This window comes from Thamnophis elegans, chromosome 7, assembly GCF_009769535.1.
Source record: "Thamnophis elegans isolate rThaEle1 chromosome 7, rThaEle1.pri, whole genome shotgun sequence".
NCBI classification, from domain to species: domain Eukaryota; kingdom Metazoa; phylum Chordata; class Lepidosauria; order Squamata; family Colubridae; genus Thamnophis; species Thamnophis elegans.
The window spans coordinates 71,605,992-71,630,332 of record NC_045547.1 but is presented as its reverse complement, the minus strand read 5'-3'; the positions used below and the strand labels follow the sequence as shown (position 1 = coordinate 71,630,332).

At 43.6% G+C, this 24,341-nt stretch overlaps 1 protein-coding gene across 1 annotated transcript in view; it reads left to right on the top strand.

The window, feature by feature from the left end:
- The window catches only part of EFCAB6 (EF-hand calcium binding domain 6), a 144,411-nt gene that overhangs the window by 32,426 nt on the left and 87,644 nt on the right, over positions 1-24,341 (top strand). Inside the window, exons 7-11 of the mRNA XM_032222120.1 lie at positions 3,067-3,180; positions 4,920-5,068; positions 8,105-8,215; positions 18,039-18,150; positions 21,292-21,459. Of these exons, the coding sequence (XP_032078011.1) occupies positions 3,067-3,180; positions 4,920-5,068; positions 8,105-8,215; positions 18,039-18,150; positions 21,292-21,459 (654 nt within the window). The remainder of the gene's footprint in view (positions 1-3,066; positions 3,181-4,919; positions 5,069-8,104; positions 8,216-18,038; positions 18,151-21,291; positions 21,460-24,341) is intronic.

Below are 24,341 nucleotides of genomic sequence, written 5' to 3'. Positions count from 1 at the left end.
GACAAATCAGTGTTGGCTTCTGGTTATAACTTTGCTTGTTTCTAGGTGTTCACAGATCTGTTGCTTTTTCAGGATAGTTCTGGTATTGATGTCAGGCTGATTGGTCTGTAGTTTCCTGGATCTCCCGCCACCCCCACACTTTTTTTTTGAAGTTGGGGACCGCATTAGCTCTTTTCCAGTCGTCTAGTACAAAGGTCTTCAAACTTGACAACTTTCAGACTTGTAGACTTCAACTCCAGAATATACCTGGCTGGATTCTGGGAGTTGAAGTCCACGTCATAAAGTTGCCAAATTTGGGGACTGTTTTGACCCCCCTCCGTAGGGTGAATCACGCCGACACAAGGTTACTGTTAGCCATGCTTTATTCACAGGAATTACTCACAGACAAGACTTTGGCAGCAATGCAAACTCCCACAGATAAGAGATACATACAAGAGCTTCTCCAGCTTAGTATAATGGTTGTGTCCTGCAAAAGGTCTCCTCCCAAAGTCTCTTCTTATATACTCTCTACGGAGGAGCCCAAATCACGACCACCTGGGCCCGATTATCTTCTATGTCTCCGTAATTGCTGCCTGCACTTATCCGCCCTTCTTTGCCTGGCGTCCGGGATCAACTCCCTTTGCTCCTCTCCACTGCTCCAGGGCGTGACATCATGGACAAACTCCCTTTGGCTTTCAACGCTGCTCCATGCCTCAGGCGCCTCCTGGTGGCCAACCAGCCTCTCTGGTCCCTGCTCGGAGTCTGAATCCTGCCCAGGGTCCTCCACATCGTCCAGAGCTGACACATAGGGTCCCTCGCTATCGGAGTTTGTCGGCAGCTCCAACGGCTCTTGCTGGGCCACAACAGGGGGCCCCTGCTCTAGTAGTTTCCCAGCGCTCAGTACCTTTGAATGATATGATACAAATGGTTCCAAGATCACGCCTGCCAGTTCTTTCATAATTCTGTGTTGTGATCCATCAGGTCAAATGATTTGAACTCATGTTCTCTTACCATTTTCTTGCTTTTTATAGTTTGAATTCCTACTCTTGTCTTTCGTGGTTCTGTTTTTGGCAGGTTGGACTATTTTTTTTTCCTTTTTGTGTGAAGAGGCAAGGAAAGAATTAAGCAGCTCTGCTTTTTCCCTGCTGCCCATCAATTTCCATGCTATCTTCTCCCATTAGCGGACCAATTGCTGCTTCTGCTTTTATTTTTTATGTGTTGAAAGAAACCTTTTTATAAATTATTTTTGACATTTGTTGCCAGTCTTATTTCATTCTGTGCCTTAGCTTTCCTGACTTCATCTTTGCAGAATCTGCTTTAGTTATGTGCCTCTCGTTCTATTTTTTTCATACTTATTCTTTTGGCCTTTGAGTTTATTAGAGAGCTCTTTATGCAACCATTCTGGTTTCTCCTTGGGTTTCTTATATTTCTTTTTCAGTACTATTATGCTGGACTGGGCTTTTATAATCATATCTTTTCAGAGTTTCCCAAGCTTCTTGAGTTGTTTGCCCCCTTTAAGATTTTCATCCATGGAAACCTTTCCAAACTCTCCCTAAGTTTGTTGAAATCAGCTCTTTTAACACTGGCTTGATTATGTTCTATTGCTTATGTCTGCATTATACTGAATTCTAATATGACATGGTCATTCTCACCCAAAGTTCTTGTGGCATGAGGTGCATTCACCCTTGGCTGCAAATAGTAAGTAGGAGATCTCATTGGTTTCTGTGCTTAGGAAATGACGAATAGCCCACACTCCTGATGGCCAAGTAGAAAAGGCAGATCTAACTCCATAATAAATCATATACTCCCTGATCTATTACAGGGTTCTCCGAAAATAAAAGTATCTTGAATGTAGAAAATCACCATGTTGGATTAAACACTAGACTTAGTTTCTATTTCTTCTTAGCTTCCTGTTCTGACCCCCCCCCCCTCCGTCCAGGAACGAAAGCTGAGACAAACGTAAATGAGAATGTTTTTAATAAGTCCAGATTCTCGGTGGCTGACAGCCAAATCAACAAAGAGATAAGCACTTTGGCAGCAAGTCCTACAAACCTTGGCAGCAATGCAAACAAACTCTGGCAGCAATCTAGCCTACCAAGTTTGTTTCTCATTAGTCCTTAACGTTGACTTCTGCAAGAAGGGCGTGGCACAAGCAGTCTCTTTTATAATCTGGAGAGGAGCTTAATGAGCATCAGCTGAGCGTAATTACCTCCTGTAATTACATAGTTGTTCTTGATGCGGAGTAGCCCTTTGACGGCGTGCATCCCAGAACAACTCACAGGTGGTTTCTGGATCACTCACTCTTGTCTCCTCCCCACTGATGCAAGGCTCAGGTGCCACCTGGTGGCCAACCAGTCTCTCTATGCCCTGCTCCGAGTCGGAACCCTGTCCAGGATCCTCCACCTCCTCCAGGGCCCACTCATAAGGCCCCTCGCTGTCGGAGTCTGGTGGCAGCTCCAATGGCTCTTGCCGGGCCACAACAGCTTCCTATGTTGAAATGATATTTTGTATGGTGGAATATTCATTCATAGGGACCTCTTTCCAAAGACTTCCAAAGTTGCTGCACCCCAATCCATATCTTTCCTCTATTTCTATTTATTAGGTTTACTAGACTTAAGGTTCTTGTATAAAATGAACGAATTAATGAATGAATAATAAAGGGGGCTCATAAACTTCCTGTTATCGATCTGTATTTGTGCGCATTGATTCTTAAATGATTTCTAAATTGAATTTATTTATTTATTAAATGTATGTGCTGCCCAGAAACTCTGGGAAAAATTAAAAATTAAATCAATCAAAAGTACACAACCAATATTTGCAAGATATTTGTCCTTCCATAAAATCTTGCAATATTTTGGTAATATTTTTCAATTAAGCACACACACCTATTTTAATATTGTTCATTTTGTCCCAGTTTCTGTGACGTTTTACAAAACTTTGCAATAGTGAACATATTGCTACAAGATAGTGATTTGAACATCAAGTTATTTGCTCCGGAGCAATATAAAGCAGCAAGCAATATTATTTTTCTTGTTCAAAGAAAACTAATGGAATCTTGCTTAACCATAGCTTTTCTTAACAGCACAGAATGAATCCCCAGAAAGCAAGACTAGTGAATCAAAGATGTCCTTACCTGCCACAACTGGATACAACTTGACAAAGATCCATCTAGATAACACTGCAAAGAATTTTAGAGAAAAAGTAAGTTCAATGCCAAGACGTTTCACAGGAATATTGAATAATAGGTTTTCATCACCTGGAAGAGGCTAACGGCACCATATCAGAGTGTTGAAAAATTGCTTCATTGGTTTTAATATTCTCATAGCATCATAAAATCTTATGGCTGGAAGCAATGGTGGGTTTCAAATTTTTTTAGAACCTCTTCTGTAGGTGTGGCCTGCTTTATGGGAGTGGCTTGTGACTGGGTGGGAGTGGCTTGCCAGCCATGTGACTGGGTGGGCATGGCCAACTTGTAAAATGTGGTGAAACTCACTTAACAACGCTCTTGCTTAGCAACCAAAATGTTGGCTGAGAAACTCTGGCATTTGAAGCATGCAAGTCTTAAAGCTGTCAAGTTACAAGACCCTTGCACCCCTAACCCTTTAGAAAAGAACTCCAGGGGTGTTCAAACTTGACAGCTTTAAGACTTGTGGACTTCAACTCCTGGAATTCCTCCTCTCGCTCTTCATCTTGATGATGTGTGGATGGGCAGGAGGAGGGAGCTGGAACCAGTTCTAAATGGCACAGTAGATTTGTGGAACCTCTTCTATAGAAGAGGTTAGAACTGGCAGGAACCCACCCCTGGCTGGAAGGGACCTCAGAGATCTTCTAGTCCAATCCTTGCTCAAAATAGGAGCCCTACTGTGAACGGTTAATCAATGATCTATCTTGCCTCCGGGAGTTGTGGGTGCTCCATCTCTGGAGGTTTTCAAGAAAGCACTGGACTCCTATTTGACTGGAATAATATAAGTCTGTGATGGAGAACTTGTGGCATGCGTGCCCAAAGCGGCACAGGAAGCCATGTCACCCGGCACGCACAGCCTTGCCTGTTTGTCTTCTAGGTTTCTGGCTTGCACGCACGTGTGACAATCAGCTGCCCTTCGTGTGCACAGCAGTGTCGAATGGTGTGCGCATGGGTGCCAGCCAGGTGATTGTTGACTCGCACATGCATGCCAGAACCCAAAGTTTGGCTTTTCCTGAGCACGATCCCTCTGTGCAGGTGGCAGTGACAAAAACTGACCTGCGCATGGGTTCACCGACAAAACTGCGCTTGACTAAACCGTGCCCGACTAAACCGTGTCGATGACGTCATCAACAGGGCGACAACAGCGCGGAGACAGAAGCATTCTGTAAACCCTAAACCTAAAATTAACACCTAAACCTAACCCCCCTAACCTAACCCTAAACCTAACCCTAAACCTAACCCTTAACCTAACCCTAAACCTAATCCTAACCCTTAACCTAACCCTAAACCTAACCCTTAACCTAACCCTAACCCTTAACCTAACCCTAAAGCTAACCCTAAAGCTAACCCTAAAGCTAACCCTAAAGCTAACCCTTACCTTAAGTTGAATCGGCTTGCTTTCAAAGCGCTATTTAAAGAGCCTTTCTTTCTCCGCGCTGGCTGTTGTCACCCTGTTGATGACGTCAACGACGCGGTTTAGTCGGGCGCGGTTTAGTCGAGCGTGGTTTTGACGGGTCACGCTGCGCATGCGTGCTGGCCAGCTGATCGTCGGGCACGCATGAACACGAGAACCCGGAAGTTTGGCTTTTCCAGAGTGTGGCTCAGACAAGCCCGTGTGCATGCGCAGAAAGCAAACCGGTTGTTCAGCCGGTAGGAACCCACTCCTGTTTGGAAGGAATTGTTATAATAGCAGCAATATATCTTCAGCTCAATATTTTATGAGTAAAACTATGAACTGTAAATCTATTCTTTACAGTTGCGTTCAGTCTATGAGGATGTTGTAAAGGCCTTCAGAGCATATGATGTCGGTCGAAGTGGATTTGTTTCTTTGGAATATTTAAAATCAGTTCTTAGCACATTTATATTTCCAATACAGCAAGATGTCTTCCAAGAATTAATGAATAGGTAAGTCAACTGCTATTTTGCTTTCAAACCAACCCAACCCTGTGTGAATTTATTACCCTCCTGAAAGTTGTATTCATAATATAGCATATTCAGCTTAGAGACGTAGTCATATGTTTTGCTCTGTTTGACCAATTTATGGTACTATTGTGATATTTGGGTATGCCTAGTAGCACGATAATTTATAATATATAAACATTCATCATCTCACTCCAAGCCAGAATCATATTTGGAGGTGTTTTTTTTTCCTGCAAGAAGCTCCATATGATTTTGATAAACCACTCTGCATGGAACGGGTAGATGTTTGTTGAAGAAAATGGAAAGTCATCTAATGGGAAATGATTGCTGTGTTTATTATCTGAAGCAAATCAGTAGAGCTTGCTTCTAAGGAGACACATAGAAAATAGGACAGTGCACTCTTTGGAAAGGATTTGAAAGAGGTGCTTTGAAGCTTTCTATTACTAAGCAAAAGCTTTCAAGCTTTTGTGTGGACCTGAAAAAAAGATACCGTTGCTGTAAGGGGGCAGTGCTGTTTAAAATAGCCACAAGTTTTTCAGAATCCTGTAAAAAAAAATCCCCCATACAACTTAATGAATAGCAGGGAGAATTTCTTTAAGCCATTTTTAAAGCATGCCCCACTCTTATTTCCCCCCCCCAAAAAAACAATGCTTTGAAACGTCTTTATTTAATAAACTTTATTAAAAGCTTTAAAGGGAACATAAAAAACGTAATACAAAATGGAGAAAACAAAGACAGAAAGAGACAAGAAAAAAAATGACAAGTCGAGTGAGAAGGGATAAAAGGAAATAGAAGCTTCAGATTTCCTTGCCAGCAAATGCAAGGATGATTACAAAATTATCTCTTAGTGTATGACTAGAAAAAAAGTTACTTTTTTCTATGATTCATTTCCCCCCCGATCATTGAAACAACGTCTTAAGTGCATTTTTTTCAGTTTCACGCAAAATGTCTATAAGGGGGTTGGAAGAAATGTCCTTCTGGGTTCAGTTCCAAGTGGGGAAAAAGACACTGGATTCATGGAAGTTGCTTGGAGAGAAGATTTATTGATGATGGGCAGGACCACGTGGTTTGAGGTCCTGGGGAAAAAGGGAAGAGATGCTGAGAGTGCCCTGGTTTTATGCCCTCTCTGGGCTTCTGAATTTGAGCTTGCATTCTGATTGGTTGTCAGACTCCCATGGGGCCATGCAGGGGCAGCTCTGCAGGCTGGCCTAAGTCCCAGGCTTGGTTGAGCCTTTGCTGGGTGATGATGTAATGAAAGGGCTTTGGGATTCCTATTATGGCTCTTCCTGAAGGAGGTGGATCTTTGTTATGTAGAATAGACCAGCTCAGGCCTTAATGGCCCATTGACAAAGGTGGGTGGGGTGAGTTTCTGCCTCCCTTTCAGGAGAAATATTCTCCCCTTTTAATATTTCCTAAAATATTTCATTTTTCCAGGAGAGGGGTGGGTGCTAACTTCCTACAAAGAATTTCCAATCAATCATAAATATAGAAATTGTCTTTTTCCTGATCTAGGAAATTAATTTAACCAAGTTCTTCCATTTATTTATTTTTAAAGTTAGATGTAAGCACGTAACTGGGATAGTCATTGCTTATAGCTTTCCAGAAGGAACTTTTCTCCTAGGCCTTTATGTATGCAGTGATTCTCAGACAGTTCGGCGGTTCAAATCCCTAGCACCATGTAACGGAGTGAGCTCCCGATACTTGTCCCAGTTTCTGCCAACCTATCAGTTCGAAATCATGCAAGTAGAAAAATAGGGACCACCTTGGGGGGGAAGGTAACAGTGTTCTGTGTGCCTTTGGCATTTAGTCATGCCGGCCACATGACCACAGGGATGTCTTCGGACAGCGCTGGCTGTTCAGCTTAGAAATGGAGATGAGCAGTTCCCCCTAGAGTTGGGAACAACTAGCACGTATGTGCAAGGGGAACCTTTACCTTTTAAGAGGAAGAGCAAAACCTTTCTAATAATGCTATAAAGAGGGAAGTCCAAGTTTTGAGCTGCCACATCTATTAAGCTGATATTGCACAGATATGCTAATGTTAAAGCTGCAGCATTATGAATATAGAGACAAAGATGTGATGCAGAAATGAAACAAACAAGTGACTTTCCCTAGATTAAAGATTCATTGTTAGAAGGATTTAAAATAAATTTTGTACTGAATATGTGGGAGACGGCTTTAATATAACCAGGGGTTGTGACACAATATAACCACAATACAACCAGGGGTTGTGACACAATACACACACACACACACACATATATATTGTGTCACAACCCCTGGTATGCCCCAATTATGGGAGGAAGCTAACTGCTTTCATTATCTGTCTATCGGCTCGTCACAAGAGTCCATCACGACAGAAACCCAATATTTTTACTGTTGCCTTTGTTACATTTGTTGTATTTGTGCTGATAAATAATATATACACACATATACATACATACATACATACATACATACATACATACACACACACACACACACACACACACACACAGACATATTTTCCCTTTTGTATGAGATGGTAAGAAACTATTTGTAATTTTATTGAGTTACTAAAATATTTATGTGTCAACATTTTATAGCTGCTTCTGCTAGATGTTTGATATTGTAAAATGTTGTATTGTTCACAATGCATTCAGCATATATTCCATTGTAAAATTGCTTGAAATTATCTGTATATTCCTAAGGATAACATTGATTATTGTGTAAAGTATCAGTTATCGTTGTTCTAATTCCATTGCTGGAAACTGTTGAGCTGTAAGATTAAACCCATTAAATAGTGTATATTTGGAGATTTGTCCTCTTCACCAGAAACTAAAAGTTTATAATTTATATTATTTTGTATTTGATGGGAGATATGTACAGAAGAAAAATACTGTATAATTTTTTTGGGGTGGACCAGACCAATTGCTCCAAGTTTTCCTGAGCTCAGAGAAATGGTCTCAGTTATACTGGTGAATACCCCAGATGTATAAGAAAGCCATAGTATTAAAAATATAAATATACTGTTTTGTTGTTCAGATTTGGAATAAGATTATCCAAAAATATGGCTTGGGAGAAGTTTCTAAGTAAATTCCAAGATCCTTTGGTGTTTGATAGTGGCCAAGCGTCTTCTAAAAGGAAACATCACAGGTAGGAGAGAAGTTCTGCTTATAGATTCCATTTATTTCTATGATTCCTGCAATGATCCTCTGGACCAGTTTTCACCCTTATATGTACACAGAGGAACACTGAAGATGGTGGGTTTAAATCCTATGAAAAGCAGCTTAAAAAAAACCTAGAAAATATTTCACCTAATGTTTCTCAATCTTGGTGACTTTTTGATGTGTGCACCAACTGCCAGAATTCAATTCAATTAGTTCCTTATCCCACCTGGTTGGTGAAGGACTCCAGGATGGTGAGTAGCTGGTCTGGTGGATTCAGCGATAAATTTCTCATTGTGAGAAAAGAGGCTCTGGGGCCGTGGATTGCCCCCTCCTCAGTGGTGGGTTTCAAAAATTGTTTGAACCTACTCTGTGGGTGTGGCCTCCTTTGTGGGAGTGGCTTGCCACCCATGTGACCGGATGGGAGTGGCTTGCCGCCCATGTGACCGGATATGAAGATGCCGACGACACTTGTCAGAACCACCTTAAATTACCTCACACGCAGCACTGGCATGCATAAGAATATGATGTGAACTTTTTTTTAAGAGGCATCTTTGGTTTGCGTTAAAACAACTTCAACACACGCAATGTTTTGATTGCACCACAAACGCAGTAGTCATCCTTACCTTTCACAGAGGCACTGAGTTTTATAAATATGAGCATGATACTGTAGAATAATCATAACCAAGGACCAGTGGTGGGTTTCAAAAAAATTTGGAACCTCTTCTGTAGGTGTGGCCTGCTTTCCGGGTCCACTGGTGGAACCTCTTCTAACCGGTTTGGTAGATTTGACGAACCCGTTCTACCGAATAGGTGCAAACTGATAGGAACCCACCTCTGCCTCTCCTTCAAAACAAAAGTCACTTGATCCTACTTACCTGAACAACTTTCATCCAGTTTCCCACCTTCCCTTCTTAGGGAAGGTGGTAGAAAAGGTGGTTGCCTGGTAGCTTCAGAGGGCCCTGGCTGAAACAGATTACCTGGATCCCTTCCAGTCATGATTCAGGCCCTGTTATGGGGTAGAAACAGCATTGGTCGCACTTGTCGATGATCTCTTGTGAGAGTGGGATAGTTGTAGTTCAACTATCCTTGATCTCTCAGTAGCCTTTGATACCATTGACCATAGTATCCTTTTGGGTTGGCTGGGAGTTTGCGGCTGAGCAGTGAAGACTTGTGCTGGTTTGATTCCTTTCTCCAAAGCCGATCCCAATTGATATCGATAGGGAGTGAGAAGTACAGCCCATGGCTGTTCCTTTGTAGCATGCTGCAGGGCTCGGTACTTTCTCCACTCATTTTTACATGAAACCACTGGGTGAGACCATTCGCCATCAGGGCCTGAGATATCATCACTATGTTGATGATACTCAATTTTATATCTACTCCTATGGGGATCTAAGTGATGCTGTTGCTTCCCTCTTGTGCAGAAGTAGGTTTCACATAATTTTACCACCAGTTTGTCGCACACCAAAATTTTGAGCACATGTGCGCCTTCCAGCATGCATGTGGGCTTCTGTGCATGTGTTTTGCTCGTGCACGTAGCTTGCACGCATGCATATGGCTTAGAAAACATGGCTAAATAGGATGGCATAGCACCAGGGCAGGAGTGCGGGCCGACCCGCCGGTCTCCACTACTAGTTCGCCCGAACCTGTCTAAACTGGCTGGATCCCACCACTGCTCTCGTGGTGCCTGAAGGCTATGTGGGTTTGGATAGGAACAACAGGCTTCAGGTGAACTCTGGCAAGACTGAATGGCTTTGGGTGCATGGGATTTCAAGATCCGGGATACTTTAACCAACTTAGTACACTATCCCAGACAGACCCAGTCTGCACTTGGGGGTTCTGGACTCACAACTCCTACTCGAAGGGCAAGTCATAGCCATGAGTCACAGATAGGAGAGCCTTTGCACAACTTCGTGTTGTGTGCCAGTTGTGGCCTTTCCTGGATCGGGAGCCCTAATCATTGAAGCCTTGGCCATGTCATGTCTGGGCCACAATGTGCTCACATGGGGCTACTACCCTTGAAAAGCACTTGGAAGTTTCAACTGGTGCGCAGTGCAGTGGCACGTTTTCTTGGCGGTGACTACCTAGGGTGGCCCAGGCTCCATCCCTGCTCCACAAACTGCAATGACTGCCGGTTTGCTTCCAGGTGCAATTCAAAGTGTTGGTCATTACAGCCTTGGGTTGCACATTTCATTAATACTGGTTTGCTGTGAAGCGGGTGCATGTGCCCGGCTTTCCGCGCATGCGCTTTGCTTGTGTGTGTACCTACTGTGCATGCTCCTGGCCTCACAAATGTGTCTAAATAGGACATCATAGACCCGGGGCGGGTGGGTGGATGGGCCCACCCGCGATTTCCGCTACTGGTGGACCGGTCCGAACCAGCTGAATACCACTTCTGGGACATTACCTTTAAAGCCCTTCATAGCATGGATCCAGGTTACATGAGGAACCATCTTATTCCACTGGGACTGGTCCACCCCACCTGTGCTGGCAGAGGAGGAAGTGTGCCTAGACCCAGGGCGGGTGGGTGGGCGGGCAACTTTAAGGCTTGTGGACTTCAACTCCCAGAATTCTCCAGCCAGCTTGCCAGTTGGAGAATTCTGGAAGTTGAAGTCCACAAGTCTTAAAAGTGCCAAGTCTGAAGACCTCTGGATTGAGAGGTAATTCTCATTCTACACCCTCCCTCCCCATTATTAACTATAATTCAATTTTTGATGGTAGCATCCATTTTTATTGTTTTAGAAATATTTAACTTTTATGATTTCAATACTTTTAATGCTGTAAGCCGCCCAGAGTCTCTTTGAAACGAGAGGGATGGCAAATAAATATAATAAATAAAACAAAAAAACATAACAGCAATTCCAGCTTTGTGAATCATGTACGTGGGTGTTACAGATCGCAGAATGCTCTCATTCTATATATAGAGAGAAACATTCTTCAATCTTCTTGGACAATAAATCTAAAATGTGATCTCCAAAACGATCCAAGCGTTGACGTGGAATAATTTTTTTCTTTATTTTGCTCTTGGACTCCTTTGCTGCAGTGAGCTTTGAAGGTTCACTATTATAAACTTGCAGATTAAAAGGAAAAAAAAAACCCTCATCGTCTTCCCACACTACATATTTTATTGTAGAATACTTGCATATTGCAAAGTGTTATTTGGTATATACAGTATTAGGAGAACATATACTCACACAGTATAGAATATTAACTGGAAGGAAGGAAGATCTTCGAATGCGTGGAGATGGACAAATTGACTAAGGAAGTTGAAGGTGATGAAAGAAATGTCCTTCTGGGTTCAGCTCCAAGTGGGGAAAAAGACACTGGAGACATGGAGGCTGCTTGGAAAGATGGTTTATTGGTGGACAGGGCCACATGGCTTGAGCCCTGAACAGAAAAGGTGATCACATGCTTCAATGTTGGTGGAGAAGAAGAGAAGGGCTGAAGGAGGGGCTTGCTAGGCTTTTTATATCCTGTTTAGTCCCACCTCTCTGTTTCCTGTTCCTGTGTAAGAAATGTATTCTGATTGGTTGTCAAACTCCCATGGGGCCATGCAGGGGCTACTCTCTAGGCTGTGTTTTGAATCCAGGTATGGATGAGTTCTCAGATGCCATGTGGTCAGTTGAGTAAAGTTCCTTAATCCCTTCCCCCTGCAGCTGCAGTGGAGAAGTCTTTATTATGTAAAAGCGGCGGGGACTTTAGGGCAGGCCATTACCGGGGAAGGAGGGTTCGCTACATTACAGAGATCCCTCCTTCCGGCCCTATGAGTCCCACTCCGAGACCAGATGGCGCAAGTAATCAGGACCCTGGACTCAGGCTGCTGTCGCTAAATGCCAGGTCTGTGGTACATAAAGCTCCTCTCGTCCGGGACTTAATTTTAGACGAGAGGGCAGACCTGGCATGTATTACTGAAACCTGGCTGGGCCCAGAGGGAGGAGTCCCCCTTGTAGAGCTGTGCCCAGAAGGATTTCAGGTGCTACACCAGCCGAGAGCCCAGGGAAGGGGTGGGGTGTGGCCATTGTTATCCGGGAGTCGTTAGTTCCTCGTAGGGTCCCTGCTCCGGAGCTTGTCGGGTGTGAGTCTCTGCTGATAAAGTTGGACCTCAAGGGTCAAGTGGGTCTGCTGTTAACGTACCTGCCTCCCAACAGCGTTGCAGCAGCCCTCCCCTTGCTCCTCGAGTCGGTAGCCGAACTGGCAATTGAGTTCCCTAGATTGATGGTCCTGGGGGACTTTAATTTGCCGTCGCTCGGTGAAAACTCTGATGGGGCGCAGGAGTTCATGGCTTCCATGACAGCCATGGGCTTGACCCAAGTAATTCGGGGCCCAACCCATTCGGCGGGTCACATGCTCGACCTCGTATTCCTCTCGGAGCAGTGGATTTGTGATCTTGGTCTGAGGGGTAACGACATCATACCCCTGTCGTGGTCAGACCACTGCCTACTGAGGCTCGACTTCCGGAGACCAAACCCCCACTGTAGGGAGGAGGAACCGACCAGGTGGTTCCGCCCCAGGCGACTTATGGAACCGTTAAGGTTCCAGACGGAGCTTGGGGTCATTCCTGATACTTTCGCCCACAGTCCGGTAGAGACTCTGGTTGCTGCTTGGCACTCGGCAGCATCGGAGGCCCTCGACCGGATTGCGCCACTACGGCCCCTCCGAGGCGGCGGATCCTGGAGACCTCCTTGGTTCACCGAGGAACTCCGGGAGATGAAGCGCCGGAGGAGATGCCTAGAGCACCGATGGAGGTCCGATAAGTCCGAATCGAACCGAGCAATGGTAACCACCTGCACCAAGGAATACACCAGGGCACTTAGGGCAGCGAAAAGATCTCACATAGCCACCTTGGTTGCGTCCGCTGAGTCCCGCCCAGCCGCCCTGTTTAAGATAACCCGCTCCCTACTAAATAAAAGGGAAGCGGGGGAACCCTTGCAGGGCAGAGCTGAGGATTATGCCCAATTCTTAGCGGACAAAATTGCTCGGTTTCGGTCGGACTTGGACTCCATCCCCGCAGTTCCAGCCGAGGCACAAGAGGATCAAGTAGAACATCTCTGGGTTGAGTTTCAGGATGTTACCCCCGGGGATGTGGACAAGGCCATGAGGGCTGTAAGTGCCTCCACCTGCGTACTGGACCCGTGTCCCTCATGGCTGGTTACTAACAGCAGTGAGGTGACACGAGGCTGGATCCAGGCGGTTGTTACCGCCTCTCTTCGGGAGGGGAACTTCCCCGCCGCACTGAAAGCGGCGGTGGTGAGACCCCTCCTAAAGAAACCATCTCTGGATCCAGCTGTTCTTAATAACTATCGCCCAGTCTCTAACCTTCCCTTCCTTGGGAAGGTTGTTGAGAAGGTGGTGGCCTTCCAGCTCCAACGGTCCTTGGAGGAAGCAAACTATCTCGACCCCTTCCAGTCAGGCTTCAGACCCGGTTACAGCACAGAAACCGCTTTGGTCGCATTGACCGATGATCTCTGGAGAGCCAGAGATGGAGGACATTCCTCCATCCTGGTCCTCCTTGACCTCTCAGCGGCTTTCGATACCATCGACCATGGTATCCTTCTGCGACGACTGCGGGAGGTGGGAGTGGGAGGCACCGTGTTGCGGTGGTTCTCCTCCTACCTCTCGGACAGGTCGCAGTCGGTGTTAGTGGGGGGGCAGAGATCGTCCCCTAGGCCCCTAACATATGGGGTGCCTCAGGGCTCGGTCTTATCCCCCCTACTATTCAACATCTACATGAAACCGCTGGGAGAGATCATCCGCAGGCACGGGATCAGATACCATCAATATGCGGACGATACCCAGTTGTATCTGTCCGCCCCGTGCCAACTCAATGAAGCGGCAGACGTGATGAACCGAGGCCTTGAGGCCGTTATGGACTGGATGAGGGTTAACAAGCTTGTGCTCAACCCAGAAAAGACCGAGTGGCTGTTGTGCTTCCCTCCCAAAGATTCGACCAATATTCCATCACTCAGGCTGGGGGGTCAAATTTTATACCCCTCAGAGAGGGTTCGCAACTTGGGAGTCCTCCTGGATCCACAGCTATCGTTTGACCACCACCTGACGGCTGTGACCAGGGGGGCATTCGCCCAGGTTCGCCTGGTGCGCCAGTTGCGACCCTACCTGAATCGGGAGGCTCTCACAACAGTCACTCGGGCCCTTGTGATCTCTAGGCTGGAATACTGCAATGTGCTCTACATGGGGCTGCCCTTGAAGAGCATCCGGCGACTTCAGCTAGTACAGAACGCGGCCGCGCGAGCGATTGTGGGTGCACCTCGGTTCACCCACATAACACCTATCCTCCGCGAGCTGCGCTGGCTACCTGTCGATCTCCGGATGCGCTTCAAGGTGCTATTAGTCACCCATAAAGCCCTGCATGGTAGTGGATCTGGATACTTGAGAGACCGCCTTCTGCCAATTACCTCCCTGCGACCAATTAGATCTCATAGATTGGGCCTCCTCCGTATTCCATCGGCCAGCCAGTGCCGGCTGGCAACTACAAGGAGGAGGGCCTTCTCAGTAGTAGCCCCGACCCTTTGGAATGAGCTCCCCGTGGAGATTCGTACCCTCACCACCGTCCAGGCCTTCCGCACAGCCCTTAAGAACTGGCTAGCCCGTCAGTCCTGGGGACAAGGATAGCCGCCCCTCCCGAATGATGAATGTATGTTGCTTATTACTTTTATTATATGTGTCTACGTCATTGTTTGTATTCCCCCTTCCTGATTTTATGTGAGCCGCCCTGAGTCCCCTCAGGGAAAAGGGCGGCCTACAAATGTTAATAAACATCTAAACATCTAAACATCCAAAAGTAGACTAGTTTGGCCTTAATGGCCCATTAACAGTGGGAATGGGCAGGAAGCTACAGGCAGCTATTCTGTCTTTTAAAACATCATATCCAGAGAAATATTCTGCCTTTTCAATATTTCCTAGGATATTTCATTTTTCTGGAAGAGGGCTGGATGATAACTTCCCACAATGGAAAGGAGGAATCATAATACTATCTAGTTTGGGGAAAATGGTACAAATAGTTAGATGATAGAAATAAGAAACCGGAAAATATAAAATGTATAGTAGAAGAATTAGGATACAGCGATAAGAGGGTAGGAAGAATAATCTAGGATATATGAATGTAAGAAAAAGAAATACATTATAACAAAGGGAATATGATAGCCTGATACAAATGACTAAACACAAACAACTAATCAAAGGAGTAAAAGACAAGGTGATCACAAATGTAAAATTACAATGTATGGAAGGGGAAACAATAACTGTAAAGATACACTGAGAGATATCTGTTGTGAGAAGGAACGCTCAGTTCCGGTGTTGTTTGTAAGTTACCATATTTTTCAGAGTATAAGACGTACCTTTTTCCCTCAAAAAAGAGGATGAAAATCTGGGTGCGTCTTATACACTGAATACAGCAGTTTCTGCCTCCTGGAACCCCCCCCCCCCTTCACCAAAATGGCCTTGCATAGCTTGTAGGAGGCGTTCAGAGAGCTCCTGGTGCTGGGGAGGATAGAAATGAGCAAAAAAACGGGCTGTTTTTGCTCAATTTTTCTCCCTAGCACCAGGAGCACTTTATAGACTTCCTAATGCCCTTTTTTGTCAAAAAAGGGCACATTTTCATGAAAAGCAGGCTGTTTTTTGCTCATTTGTGCCCCCCCATCCAGGAACACTCTACAAACCTCCTAAAGTCTATTCATGCCCTTTTTTTGGAAAAAAAAATGGGTCCGTTTTAGTGAAAAATGGGCCATTTTTCGGAGGTTTGCAGGGTGCAAAAACTTTTTTTTAATTTACCTCTTCAAAACCTTGGTGTGTCTTATACTCTGGTGCATCTTATACTCCAAAAAATACGGTATATGTATGTTTTTGTTGATGTGTTTAAATGTTTTTAAAAAAGAACATTAGCTGGGATGAAGATGACTTTGCCTCCCCATGTGAATTATATCCTAAACTGCAACTGCTTCAAAGGTGGGTTCCTACCAGTTCAGCCCGGTTCGGCCAAAACCAGTAGTGGTATGCTGGCCTGGGTTGCAGAACCGGCAGCGACCCAGACTGGCCATGCCTCCGAACCGGTTCCCTGGTTGCTGCAGCCACCCCCGCCATCTTGTTTTTGAGTCTTTCGCATATGCAGAACAATTTTTATTGAACTGTGCATGCGCGCACAGCTCGTATGCAGTGCGCCCACGAGCAAACTGGCAGTAATGCCAGCTAGAACCTAACCCTGAACTGCTTATTGCAAAGGAAGAAGTAAGTTGGGGACTAACTGAGTTACCCTGGAAGAAAAGATCTGTATCATCACTCATATTCTTGAAAAATCTCTAATAATCTACTGAGAAATTTCACATGGTTTAGAAAACCTGGAGTTACTAAAAGAGATTGGAATATGGAGATTTGCTTTTGTCTTTCATTAAGTCTCATAAGAGTTTGACAGATATTCTAAATTGTAGCATATTGTATGGTAGATGGGGGAGGGAGAGAATGAGACATTTAAGAAGTCCTTATGCAATCTCCATCTGTTGATCCTTCTTTGTGTGCAAATGTTTTGCACCAAGGCTTTGCACTGATTATAGATTTAATATACAAGATATCATTGCAGGGTTGGGGGTTAACCTGAAAGAACAGCCCTTTTTCTCCTCCCAATCTCTCCTTCCTTCCTTCCTTCCTTCCTTCCTTCCTTCCCTCCCACCCACCCACCCACCCACCCACCCACCCGGATTTCATTCTATAGAGCTTACATTAATTGGGTCTTGGGCCCTAGCTTTTGAGCACTGAAGTTACTACAAGTTACTACTTCTCTATAAGAACCCTTCAAAAATTGAAAGATGGCTAACATGTCTCCCCTCAGCCTTCTCTTCTTTAAGTTAAACATACTAAGTTCCTTTTTATAAGATTTAGACCCCACAAGACTGTTGGAAGAAATGTCCATCTTAGTTCAGTTCCAAGTGGGGAGAAAGAAAACAGGGAGACTGCTTGGAAGGATGGTTTAATGGAGCAGAACAGCGGTGGGTTTCAAATTCTCCTTTTGATTTTTTCCCCACTTTACAGGGCTAATCCTGTAAGGAAGGCAGGAAGAAAACATCCTGGTGTTGTTTCTAGCCTAATCTTTATTGCCCTGCTTACAGAAACTGCCTCTCCTGTTAACCCTTATTACATTGTAACAGCTAAGACAAAGCGCCCATTGACCTGAGTGATGTTGAGTTCGCTACGCCCACCCAGTCACATGACCACCGAGCCCCACCTACCCAGTTGGTCATTAGGGCAGAGAACCGGTTGTTAAATTATTTGAATCCCACCACTGGTTATACTTCTCTTGACCCAGCCTAAGATTTCTCTGACCTTTTGGGCAGCTACAGTAGACCTGTGGGCTTCTGCTTAGGACTGCAGCTTTTCATTTCTTTTGGACTCAGAGAGGGGGTTCACTGGTTTATTTCCTAAAACAGGAAAATGCACAGCATTCGTGATGAACTGTTATCCAGATTCCCAGGAGGGAGGGAATACATTCCAGAGGAGCAAGAGAGAACACAGTTTTGATAGTTTGTGTGAGAGGAAGAAGATGAAGATGGTGACTCTTCGCTAATAGTTCCCAAAGTACATGTTTCATGGTGCATCTACCCTGCTTTAAATTGGCAAGAATTCTATCTATATTTGAGGAACAATAAAGAAACCTGATTAGAAGAGTCTCAATGAGTGTTTCTTAATTTTTGAAGCCTGACACATGAGTTCATTCCTAGTGATATTAACTCAGGTTTAAAGTTTTCTCCATCTTGAAATGTGCCGCCACATCACGCAACAGAACTCAATTCATATTTTCCTTACAGAAGCAGAAAATTGGATGAAGCCTTGTCAGGTGATCGAATTCTCTTAAAGCTGCATGGACATATCCAAGACGCTTATTCTTCTCTGAAGAAGGCTTTTTTGATGCTTGACAGAGTATGAGTATTGATAAGATGCCTCTCCTCTCTCCCCTTTCCTGCACAGTTATTCTGTTCGGGATCTTTCAGACATTTTTACTTTTGCATTGAATTGATCTTAAATTATTCTTGTGAACCCAAAAAGCAGGAGTTCATTAGCAAAAAATAATAAACTTTCCTTGTAAATAAAGGCAAATATACATTTCAGAATAATGTTGCAATCAGGGGTGGTATATACTTACCTTCCCTATTGATTCGCAAATGTGAGCGCATGTGCCACATCCGTGCATACACTCAGCCTTATGTGCATGCGCTTTGGCTAAAAAAATATATGCCTAAATGGGATGCCATAGAGCCTGAGGCAGATGGGCGGGGCCAGCCACGATTTCCATTACCGATTTGGGCGAACTGGTCCGAACTGGCAGAATACCACTTCTAGTTGCAATATCCAATCTGGGTCAGTCACCAGGACTAGAGGTTTAGTCTTCCAAGCTTTTAGACTCATGCTGGAGTCCATCCTCAAGGAACTTCTCTCTCACAGAATATGCACTTTGGGCTATTCTGTGTGTAGTATTTATGTGGTGTCTGATTGTGTGTAGCTTTTTAGTTGTTAATTGGGGTGTTGTCTGTTCGTTCCTTGTGCTGCCAAATCTTCAGTCCAAATACCTGATAAGCTGGAGATATATCAGCATGCCCGTTGGCTGACAAGGGGCCTGTTTCCCAGGCTTCAATCATTTTCTTGGCTATTTTTGTACCTGCTCAGCTAACAATCTTAGTAGCTGTGAAATTGAATGTATGTCGTTCATTGCAATGTGATGTTATCAATTTCAGGTCGCCTTATCTGACTGCTCACTTGTGTTCTTTCAGTCTGTTGGTTAGCTTCCTCCACATCTGTCCTACCTAGTCACAAGGGCTATCTAATACAATTAAAGTTGTCTGATTATATTAAATACATTTAGTCAAATATAACTTAATTTCCATGGCTTAGATCCATACCTAGACTATGGCGATTAGTTCAATGAACTCCATTTTAAGCAGGACATTGACAAAGTAGAGGAGAGCAACCAAGATAATAAGGGACATGAGGGGAAAAATATATTAGTTGAAGGCATTGGGTGGCTTGGAAAACAGATGGTTCTGGGGAGACTGGAAACTGTCATCAAGTATTGGAAGAGCTATCAATATAAAGAGTAAGAAAGATGATCTTGATAGAGATATGTAGAAACTGTTGACATGATAATACTTAAAAGCAGCTCAAGCAGAGGCTTCCTAATCCACTACACTATAAAAAGAAAAAGAGATACGGTATAATCAGACTTGGAAGGTTCTGTTATTATAACTAATTTCAATTAAATTAATTTTGACCTTCCAATGGAGTTGATTTCCTTGGTCTACAGTACCTAGTGGTGCTGATTCTCATGTAAAAGACAGGGCAGGGGAGATGACTGGGCCAAAGTAACTCAGTTGGCTTTCAACTCAGTTTTCAACCCAATCCACTTCACAGGGTTATTGTTATGGAGAAAATAGGAGGAGGACGATGTGTTGAATATGTTCCCTGCCTTGAGTTATTTGCAGTAATAATAGGCAAGCTATAAATTAAATAAATAAACAATAAACAAAAAGAGCAATCTGTTGAGAAAACCAATGCTTAACTGTTTAGGATCCATTAGAATGGTATATGTAAACCATTTTGCTTAATCTCTCAGAGTAGAAAGATACAGGTGTCACATTACATCTTATGCCACTTTTATAGCAATAGCACTTAGACTTATATACCACTTTACAGTGCTTTGCTGCTCTCTCTAAGCGGTTACAGAGTCAGCCTATTGCCCCCAACAACTTGGGTCCTCATTTTACTCACCTCGGAAGGATGGAAGGTTGAGTAACCTTGAGCCTGGTGAGATTTGAACTGCCTAATTTGCAGGCAGCCGGCAGTCAGCAGAAGTAGCCTGCAGTAGTGCACTCTAACCACTGTGCCACCGAGGCTTATGAGGTTGTAGTATATGAACTCCAGCCTCATTTTGGGATAGGGTGGAGAACTGTAAGCCGCCCTGAGTCCCCTCAGGGAAAAGGGCGGCCTATAAATAACAAATAAATTCAAATTCAAATTCTTTAGTTTTATCCTGTTAACACAATGTACGGTGTTTTTAGTTATACCGACTACAAGATGTGAAAGATTTGATCTGTATTGGGAGTTGACTTATAGCTGGATCTTTTCTGTGGGGTTCAAACATTTTACCGAGAATTGAACTCCATATCTCTCTAACCTGAAAGCTTCAGGGAAGATGCCAACCACATAGACTATAGTACATCCTTTGCCGCCAGATCACTGAACACCAGAATCTTCACCACCATTGAATATAGTAATCTAAAGCAGTGTTCCTCAACGTCAGTTTGAAGATGTGTGGAATTCTGGAAGTTGTTCCAGAATTCCCCAATTAGCATGCTGATGGGTTGAAGCCACAGATCTTAAGGGTGCTGAGGTTGAAAAACAGATCTCAAAGATCTGGTAACATATGCCAATGACTCCCAATATGGATGAAATCAGTTACATATTGCCTGATAGCAGCTACTTAAAATAAAGGAAAAGCAATCTTTTGCTGTCCCATGTATGTCCATTTTGAGCTATTTCCCTTTGGGAGTAAGTTTCTCACTGTTCCATATGCTAAACCAACGTAAGAAAATTCATATGATTCTTGACAACGTTAATTAGAGATAAACTGTAACAGAAAAATGCTATTTTTCTTCCTATGGAAGACAGATAAAGTGTTTTCTTACTTTGATTTCGATTTCTTATTTTGATTTTCTATAAACTTGTGGTAATCACCATATCTAAAGCAAGAGGTATAGTGGGAGTGGGAAGGCTACATGAGAATTAAAGTTTTCTCAGTCTGAGTGGCATCAAGATAGTGAACAATGGGCATTCCTTCCAAAGGCATCTTTCATTCTGGATTTTAAAATAAATAAAAAAATGTAAGTTTTGGCCAATGTCTTTACATAAACATTAGATCTGAAAAATTAAATAATAATATAAATAAATAAATAACTTAATTAGTAGAGTAAAGCAGATTGAATATTTTGTAGACTTGTGAAATGAAAAGTACGTTATGGGCTTTATGCTGTCTTTTAATACTGTTGAATGCTCTGCTTATGTTTTTAGAATCAAGATGGGAAAATTACAAGAAATGAACTTCGACGTATTTTAGATTGCATCATGTTTCGAATAAGTGATGATGATTTCCAAGAACTAATCAAGATAATTGATCCAGATCATACTGGACATCTAAGCTACAATGAATTTTTAAACCTCTTTGAAAAAGATTTCGTAGTAAGTTTCATCACCAATCACTTATCTACATTTCTTTCTGGAATAAATGATTAAAGCATGAAGCAAACATTTAGAAACAGCTATTTCTAAGCTTTGGGGGCGGGGGATATATTGTCAACAGATACTACTGTATACAATAATACAATAGCAGAGTTGGAAGGGACCTTGGAGGTCTTCTAGTCCAACCCCCTGCCTAGGCAGGAAACCCTAGCGTTTCAGACAAATGGCTATCCAGCATCTTCTTAAATACTTCCAGTGTTGGGGCATTCACAACAACTGGAGGCAAGCTGTTCTGTTAATTGTTCTAACTGTCAGGAAATTTCTCCTCAGTTCTAAGTTATTTCTCTCCTTGATTAGTTTCCACCCATTGCTTCTTGTTCTGCCCTCAGATGCCTTGGAAAATAGTTTGACAGTTTCTTTGTGGCAACCCCTGAGATATTGGAACACTGCTATTATGTCTCCCCTAGTCCTTCTTTTCATTAAACTAGACATACCCAGTTCCTGCAACCGTTCTTCATATGTTTTAGCCTCCAGTCCCCTAATCCTCTTTCTTGCTCTTTTCTGCACTCTTTCTAGAGCCTCAAAATCTTTTTTACATCATGGCAACCAAAACTGAATGCAGTATTCCAAGTGTGGCCTTACCAAGGGATTATAAAGTGGTATTAACACTTCGTGTGATCTTGGTTCTATCCCTCTGTTTATGCAGCCTAGAACTGCAGCACACAGCTGGCTCATATTTAAATGGTTGTCCACTATGTCTCCAAGATCCCTCTCACAGTTACTACTGTTGAGCAAGGTACCACTTATACTGTACCTGTGCATTTCGTGTATGTGTATGTATATATATATATATATATATATATATATGTATGTATGTATGTATGTATGTATGTATGTACGTACGTACATACATACATATACATATACATATACATATACATACACACACACTTCATGCACCTCCCAAGATTCCTCTCACAGTTACTACTATTGAGCAAGGTACCACCTATATTGTACCTGTGCATTTCGTGTATATATATATATATACCCTGATAAGGAGTCGAGCTCTGTGGCTTAGTGGTTAACACATCTGCCTAAGATGCAATACAGCACAGGTTTTAATCCCAGTAAGGGTATGGCTAGCTGATGTATGTATGTATGTGTGTGTGTGTGTGTGTGTTTGTGTGTGTGTGTATACATACATACACACACACACACACACACACACACACACACTTCATGCACCTCCCATTCCTTGGGCTCCTCTTGAAAGCTGAGTCATGCTGTGGCTGGGGAGAACTTAGAGCTATGAAGTTGCAGAAGAGCTGAACTTGTGAGAGTCAGTCTGCTGACAACAGCAAGTCACACTATCAATCTTGAAAAAGTTAAGTAGGGTTGAGGTTAAGCGTCCTGAAAAACAGCAGTGCAGGAATGTCTGCACTGAGTGTGGTAAACTCTGTGTAAGAAACAGGTGGAGTTTTGATCACATAGTCATGGCTGCCATCTTGATTTTATTAACTATATTCTTATCCTGTGGACACCCTTACGTTGATAGTAAACAATTTCTGTCCTGCTGCTCAGAAGAACCACATGGACAAATTTGTGAGGTCTCCAGGAATCCAATCTAACTTGGAGGAGGCTTTACTAATAGTCTTTGACTTATAACTGGTCACTTAAGAGACTGTTCAATATTATGATAGACCCCAACAATGTACTTATGACCCAGATTCAGAGTTCCAATAGCTGTACCCCTCCTGTGGTCATGTGACCTCATTTTGGGCACTTGTACCCATCCTGCACTTATGGCTGTTTGCAGGGTTCCACATTCACATTGCAATTTACAACGTTTTTTGCTGGAGATCGGCGTTTACTTCCAGTATCTAGAAAAAACACCCATTGCAGACAATGGATTTGCTTAGCAACCATGTTGTTCAGTTAATGACTGCTACATTTGCTTAATGACTGCCACCAAAAAGTCATAAAAATAGGACACAGTCATGTAATGACCCACTTAACAACTGGCATAATTTATGACCATAATTCTAGGCTCAGTTATGATTGTATAGTAAGTAAAAAGCTATACTTCTTACGATAGTTTTGATTTACTTATGGTTTACTGGTGTGGCCCGGCAGAAGCCGTTGGAGCTGCTGCCAGACTCCGACAGCGAGGAGTCTTATGAGTCGGCCCTGGAGGAGGTGAAGGACTCTGGACAGGGTGCCGACTCCGAGCAGGGCGAGGAGGGACTGGTTGGCCACCAGGTGGCGGCGGAGCCTTGGATCAGAGGGAGTGATCCAGACAATACCTGTGAGTTGTTCCAGGATGCACGCCATCGAAGGGCTACTTGGCGTCAGGAATAACTGCTGATGCTCATTGAGATCCTCTCCTGATTATAAAAGAGACTGTTTGTGCCACGCCTTTTTGCAGAAGTCAACGTTCACGATTTAGAGAAATCAACTTGGCAAGTTGGATTGCTGCCAGAGTTTGTTTTGCATTTGCTGCCTAGGTTTGTAGGACTTGCTGCCAGAGTGCTTATCTCTTCGTTTATTTTGGGCTTGCAGCCAACGAGAGTCTGGACTGAGTAAAAGTATTCTTATTTACGTTTGATTTTGGCTTTCGTTCCTGGACGGAGAAGGGGGGTCAGAACAGTTTACTACTGAATGCATCAACCTTTTGCTTTACCCAATAGACACAAGAAAGGTATGCCATACAGGTAGTCCTCGACTTAATGACTTAGTCCTTTGATTAGTGACAGTTTCGTCAGAACCGGTGCGAACCACCTCTGATATTGACCACAAATTTTCCCACATAGTGGTGTAGTGCAGATTTTAAAAACCTTTATGTTCTTTCTGAGCTTGATCTTTGGAAACAATATGAGAGAATT